This window comes from Helianthus annuus, chromosome 3 (genome assembly GCF_002127325.2).
Source record: "Helianthus annuus cultivar XRQ/B chromosome 3, HanXRQr2.0-SUNRISE, whole genome shotgun sequence".
Taxonomy (NCBI): domain Eukaryota; kingdom Viridiplantae; phylum Streptophyta; class Magnoliopsida; order Asterales; family Asteraceae; genus Helianthus; species Helianthus annuus.
This window is the reverse complement of record NC_035435.2, coordinates 2775707-2783300: the sequence shown is the minus strand read 5'-3', so window position 1 is coordinate 2783300 and position 7594 is coordinate 2775707. Positions and strand designations below refer to the sequence as shown.

The 7594-nt window shown below is 32.0% G+C and overlaps 1 protein-coding gene across 1 annotated transcript; it reads left to right on the top strand.

Annotated features, from left to right (window-relative positions):
* Nucleotides 1-1443: 1443 nt before the first annotated feature.
* Nucleotides 1444-4072, top strand: LOC110906447 (WD-40 repeat-containing protein MSI3-like). The gene is made up of 8 exons (XM_035987386.1): nt 1444-1485; nt 2445-2516; nt 2594-2729; nt 3115-3167; nt 3403-3476; nt 3607-3718; nt 3813-3887; nt 4022-4072. The coding sequence occupies exons 1-8, from the start codon at nt 1444-1446 to the stop codon at nt 4070-4072; spliced, it is 615 nt and encodes a 204-aa protein (XP_035843279.1).
* Nucleotides 4073-7594: the final 3522 nt, after the last annotated feature.

Below are 7594 nucleotides of genomic sequence, written 5' to 3'. Positions count from 1 at the left end.
ATATTTTTTGGGGTTTTATAACAAGAATAACTAAAATGACGAATATAACCCTCACATGTTAGGCATGTGAGGGAAATAAACTGAGATAATTAACTTGGTTAGTCATGAAGGATTAAACTAGCAACAAAAATAAACTTAAAGAATGTTTTTAGTAAGTTTTAAACATTAAGGCTGGAACCTGCAAGTTTGAGGAAACATAAAGGACGTTTCGAGCAATTTACTCTATAAATATTCGATAAAATCTAAGTATAAGATAGTTTATTATTTAGTTAAAGTGACTTTGTTTTAAAAATAAATTACTTAATACTCTTAACAACTATTGATCAAAATATAAATCTAGACGTATTTATTTTTATAGATAACTAAATAACTATTATATCTTTCACGTACTGTTTCAACTAATGTAAAAACCATTTTCAATCGTAGATATAACGAATACTACTACTAATGAGATATCCAATGTGATTCTTGATCTTGGTTTGTTCGTATGTGACCCTATAAGTTCTTTTGACATTCACAAATACACCAACAATCCAACTTGTTATGTCTACACTCAAAAATATATCAAACTGCTATTCTGAAATCACAAATTAAAAAGAAAAGTTTTAAACTTAAGACAAGTAAATCAGTAATTCACCATTTGACCATATAATCATGCTTTTTTTCAGGGCCGACTCAATCATTTTAGAGGCCCAAAGCAAACTAGAGATTTGGGGCCTACTAAATAAGGTTTTTAAAAATAAATAAGGAAAAAAACGGCCTGAGCAGGTTTCGAACCCCCGCCGTTTTGGTAAACAAAGAGGAAGTTTACCACTAAGCCAAACTTGCATTTTATGTTTAAATGCCCTAGTTTAAATATATATACAAAAACTAGCAGTCTTTTTTTAAATTTGAGGTCTTTCTTAAGTGGTGGCCCAAAGCCCTTGCTTGGATTTACTTACCCTTGGGCCGGGCCTGTTTTTTTTGAATGGCAGATGAGAATTCCAGTAAAAAAAACTAGCAATAAATCACAAGGTACACCAAGAACAATAGGGCTTAATAGTTCGCTTTGTAGCCAACCATATCCATAAGTTGACATGGTATGTGAAGTGTGTGGGTACATGTAAGAATAAATAAATAATATATTTTTTTATTTTTTATATACGGTCTATAATTATATTATATATAATAATATATTAAAATATTAAATTATACCTAATTTTATTATTAGTTGGTAATTTTTAATAGATCATATTACCCTTATTAACTAATAAAGAGTTTCAATTTGGATGTATTTAACGAGATTTTTAGAAAGATTAAAGGGTTACACACTACATAACATCAACCTAATTTTCGTCCATCTCTCTCCTATTCCCACGAGTTCATCATTCGAATTTCTGACTCCCGTCGTTAATATACACCCTAAATGGGAAGTAGACGACGTACCGGACCAAGCTGACTATCATGTCGTCTATTTCCATGTTTGTTGGGGTGCTGGCTTACCAGGTACACTTTTATTATGTTTTCCATGACATATCTATATATATATTAATAAATCAGATGATGTGGGCTATGTGTCCTTGAATGGTGAAGCCATTTTGATGATGTGGCAACCATTTGTTTAGTGAAGTTTGATTTTAGGAGGGAATTTGTCTAATTAACTCTACACAAAGGAGATTTCACAATACACAAACCAATAAAGATGTGGACGCGGGATCCGTATAAGCTCGGGTGGGGCTTTGTATTCGGGTCACCAATAAATGGATACTATATATTGTTTTTATCAAACCCTAATGCTTCACAGCCTCTATCATGCTTTGTTCTTCTCCCTCACGCTCTGTTCTTCTCCCACCTATTCAAACCCTAATTCCATAGCGAACTATCACATCTCCAATCTACACTTCACCTTTTCAGTCGATTATAATTTTTTGCGCGATTTGATGAAGATTGCTGCTTCGCGGTGTTCAGGTAAGAGATTTATTGCGATTTGATGAAGATTTCTGCTTCGTGGTGTTCTGGTAAGAGATTTATTAAAGAGCATTTGTTTTCTATAGATCCTCTATGTCTTTTTCTATTCACTAATGTGTTATCGTTTGAATTTAGATCTATAATGTTAGGATTGATACTGTTGACAATCATGTAAACCCTAGCCTCCCTCACATTCATCGCTCTACTCCTATCATCATCGTCTTCTGCAAATGATTCAACAAATAGGTACACTCTTTGACAAACCCTAGATATCAACACGCCATGTTCTTCTTCTACGTCCATTTTAGAAGTGTTTTTCTTCTGATTGAATCATCTACGATCCAGACAATACAATCAATTAGGTATGAAATCTCACTTTAACCACTAATTGGTTACAATTTTAGTCTCGGTGACCCGATTTTGGATTAAGTTTGGTTTCAATATTAGATCTCATTTTGTTTCTTTTTTATTTTTTTAATTACAGATTTTGATTTAAGGTGTTAACTGAAAATCATGGAAGAAAGAGGTTAACATGGGGAAGATTTGAGGTGCTTTACATTCTACTTCTGGTAACCCTAATGTTTTCAATTTTCAAATAAGTTCTCTTTTTAGAGTTAAAGACTCTTCTTATTGTTTCAATGAACAGTTATTTTTTCCGTATTCAATAAGAAGATCCCATTTAACTTCTCATGGCCTCGAGGGTCGGAGACAAAGCAGTAGCGCCATCGACGGCGTCAGTGACAGGTTTACAACAAACATCAATGTCCCCCCTGGTGATTCAGGTATATAAGGTTGATGGTAATGATTACTCCTACGAATTCATGGTTTCTCGGCTTAAAAATTTGATATCAAGGCTTTAAAGTGTACTTTGCCGGTTTGGATTTTCAAAATTAAGGACTTTGGTTTAAGTTGTAGACATATAAGTTAAACTTGAAGCCCTTGCACTTAACGCAAATGATTCCTAGGTGCCTCTTCAAGAATCACTATAGTTTCTTACATTAGCATGTAATAAATTTACTTTAAAATCACATTTAAACTTCCCACTTTGGTATATTGCACTATTTTCTTCAGAAGCCTCACATATATACATATTTGTAAGCTAAATAATATTTCTCTTCATTACATTTTATTTCGTGACACTCTTTTTTGTCATTAACTTCCATACAGGCCCATGCGAGATTACATTTTCAACAGATGACAAACAAAAGCTTCGAAGTCAGGTGGTTATTTGTTTCTTTAAAACAAACATCGCCATGAAGGGATTTACATCTATATGAACTTTCTTTTGAGTAGGCTTTAACAGGTCACAAATACATCCTAAAATTGCAGTTTGTTTGCTGGATAGTTGGTTAGTGGCGTACTGTTATGTCATGTTATGTTGATTTATAACTTTCATTCAGTTGATTTGCTTTATATTTTTGCCTTCATTTTTATGGGTGTTAACTTCTTTTGCAGGTTGAGAAAGCGCACAATGCTGATCTTCACTGTGTTGATTGGAATCCGAGCGATGAAAATCTTCTACTAACATGGTAAAAAGCGTACAAACTGTCTTTTACTATATTATTTGCTTATTAGAAATTTCTACATACTAAGGTATGAACCATAAACCTGGATTCTACATAAACTGTTCCTGAGCTTAATTCAATTAATTTTTTTTAGGTCTGTTGATAACACTCTTCACATGTTTGATCGTCGCAATCTCACTGCAAATGGGATTGGATCACCCATCCACATATTTGAGAATCACAAGGCCGCTGTTCTTTGTGTACATGTATAACCCAAAAGTAAGTTTGTTTTCATTACATGTTTTTTATTTAAGTTCTGTATTAATAAAAGATACCTCCAAAATTATATTTATATTTCAGTGGTCTCCAGACAAATCATCCGTCTTTGGCAGTTCGGCAGAAGATGGAGTCTTGAACATATGGGATCATAATAAGGTGTTGATCTTATCTTTATCGCACAAAGACTCATTTATAACCAAACGTTTCAAAATTGGACGTTTCAAAATTGGCATCTGTAGTTTTTTTGCTCCTTTTGCTTTTTTTTTTCAATTATGTTTGCTTCTGAGCAGATTGGGGAACTTTCTGGTCCGTCCACAAAACCAGGTTGTGAATTCGGGTAAACCACATTTAAAATTTGGATCTTATTTAATGTTTCATCTCTCTTATCATTCTCACTGTCGCTTTTTCTCCAAACCCTAAACGAATCAAATGCCGCTTCTTTTTTAGAGAACTCAATCGAAACAGAGGTATGCTTCTATTGTTTTGATTTGTTTGTTGTATTCAAATCCTCCCTTGAATTTATCCATCCAGCACTAGCACTGGAGATGAAGAGGGGTTTGTTATGGTTTAGTTAAATGTTTTTTTACATAGAGTTAAATGGTTTATAGTGCTTGAATGTTAGGTGTTTTCCAATTGTTCGGTTGTTGTGTTGCCTTCCCATTAACGTTTCATTATGTTATCTGTTTGAAAGTATCGTTTGAGGCTTTGAGCACTGTTTTTTTACCGATGGTTAACGCAATAGTAAATTTTGTCGGTTTATGTTGCAATAATTGTTATTCATTCAGACTGATTTTGCGTTTGGATTTGCAGGATAATGGTTCAGTGTGTGTGTATAAGTGTGTGTTGCAGAAGATAAGAGAGTGAGTTTGATTGGTGATTTGAGTTTGGATTATTAGAGGTTTTCAATAGTGAATGCTTGGTTTCGTATACGGCGATTAAATGGGCTTCTCCTAGGTAGTTTGCGACTGGTGGATTGAGGAGATCTGGTAAGTTTCAATAGCGATATTAATAAATTATAAATTATTGATATAAATTATTGATAGAATTTCTCATCAATCTGGTAAGTATTCACATCTCATTCAAGTTTGAAATGAATTTGATATCACTATTGAAACTTCTATCAATAATTTATAATTAAACTTATCCAATTATATATCATAATAGTTTTACATATATAGGATTTTAGAGTTAATTACATAGTTAGTCCCTGTGGTTTGCACAAAATAACATATTTAGGTACTAATAGTTTAAAATCACCTTCTAGGGTATTAACTTTTCATTTTGTAACGTTTGGAGGTATTAACTTCTTGGGTATTAACATAGTTAGTCCCTATGGTTTGCACAAAATAACATACTTAAGTACTAACAGAATGTGATTTTAAACCTACAAATAACATTAATACCTCCAAACGTTACAAAATGAAAAATTTATACCTTAGAATGTAATTTTAAACTATTAGTACCTAAGTATGTTACTTTGTGCAAAACACATGGACTAACTATGTAATTAACTCAGGATTTTATATTTAAAAACTGAATTTCTCATCAAAATTCCATTACCGTTTGATCTTATATTAATTGTTAATGTATATGACTTTTGTTTTAGTTTAAACTAGGGGGAACACCCGTGCGATGCACGACATGCATAATAGTTATTGTTTTTTCCTGGAACGACGACCGATATAGATAGTGCGTGACACGGTACGAAAGTGCGAATATAGTATAGATTTTTAAAACAAAAACCGTTTTTTTTAAAGTTAGCCGTTTGACCATGGTTATTTTGACCAAAGTCCACTCCTCGTTCGGCGCTTTGTGGTAGCACTACCAGTCAAAAAAAGGCCCAAAACGCCCGAGGGTACAGTGTTCCCCCGCGTTTTTAAGACGCTTTGAGAGAGGTTTGCGCCCCACCACATGTGGTCTCACAAAACTTCAATTCTATGGACGTGTGGTTTCTCAACCCTCTTCAAAAGACGTCACAGTTTTCAAATTTTTTTATTTTTATTTTTTCTTTTTCATTGTTTTAGATGGTGTAAAATAGATGTTAAATATATATATTATACTACATACACATATACATATAAATTCAGTTTTGACATCTAAAAGTCAAATTGCAGGTTTTGTTCCCTTTTATAGATAAGAAAGCAGTTTATTATTTATTACTAAAATGTTGTATTAACTTTATTCTGCAACATATTCTTTATAAACTATGCTTACCTTGACATAACCTAATAGCTATATTTCCTTATTAGAAGTCTCTTATAATTGAAAATTAGTACATATTATTACCTTGCTGGTGAACACATTTACTCTATGTTTAGGGAACAATTTGATTAGGTTGCTGATATTGAACTGAATATCACACCAAATTACAATAGCAGCTTATATTGCTACTATTCACCCAAATCAAGCACCTTAAATAAGTCAGTGTTTCTCTATATTCAAAAAACGAACTATAACTGACGATTATTAAATTGCAACAGTCAATTCAATCCAAATACTGCAATAGAAACATAAAATCTACCACAATTCGTTGGTTAATCACGTATAGTTCTTAATCGATTAGAATCAGAAAAAAGGAAATTGACTCACCGTAACTTAAAATCAGGAAGAAGGCGAACAAAGGGGCGGAGTTTTTCGAAATCAATGACCCCTGTCTTTCATTGTTATTCCTTGAATGAGGTAAGCAAGACCCCATACTACACACTACATACACATACATAAAAATTGGGTTCTATATTATTTGTATAAACACCGATTGGAAACCCTCACATTGCATTTGATGAAACCCTAATCAATATAAACACACACACTAACACTCACGAATCGAATCGAATTTATAAAAGGAAAAATTCGGGCTGTTTTTACCTCTTGCTGCTCCAAATCTTCATTACCATACATTATCTTCATCTTAGAGATATAGATATTGCACTTAAAGGTCTCAACCATCAAAATACGATCCAAGGGCTAAAAAGTGGTTCCTAATTATGCAATGGTTATCATTTGAACCTTATTCCATGAGACTTGAGGTAAGATGCAAAGAGCATTCTTTTGAGTTTTAAACCATCTGTAATTAAGTTCATTATTTAATCATTATTGTTGCAATTATTAGGTATGATAGATAATAATACCCCATGAAATTACCTTTTAGTAATTTTCGTTTCTAATTGGTTAGCATCTTTTAAGTTTTAAAACAATTTATAGTTATAATTAAATTCATAATAAAATTGATTAAGTTTTTTTATATTTAGTTATTATTATTATTATTATTATTTTTATTTTTATTTCATATGATGTTCATCAACTATCTGATAAAATTTCAAAAAAGGTTGTAACCTTATTTGTATGATGTTTAGCAATTACTAAACCAAATAATAATGACTTAATTATAAAATTCAATCAAGTAATCGGTTACGGAGAACTTGAAATGGAAAAGCAATGTAAATATGAGGAAGGTGATGATGTTCAACTAAGTCAAATGATTTAATTCTTTATCAAGTATTTAACAATACTTAATTTATAAAGTAATCAATTTAATTGTATTTATCAATTTATACTCATGTAGAAAGACTAATTCCCTTTACTAACTTCATTGAGTTGTTGTACTATAAGCATAATATGTTGCAATTATTTAAATTTGGTTGGAACCCTTGTGAAATGGTTTATACGATAGTATAGATAAACACAATCAATTTAAATCTTTTGCGCGGGTTGAAAACATCCGAGCCCTTAAAGTTTGCTGTCCAATCCTGTCAAACAATACCTCCTCAAATATTTCCTCTGCATTTATATTGCCTATATATAGTATCAATTAAATCACACAAAAGCATCATATGTTTAAAAAAATAGTAAAGTAGAAATTAAAA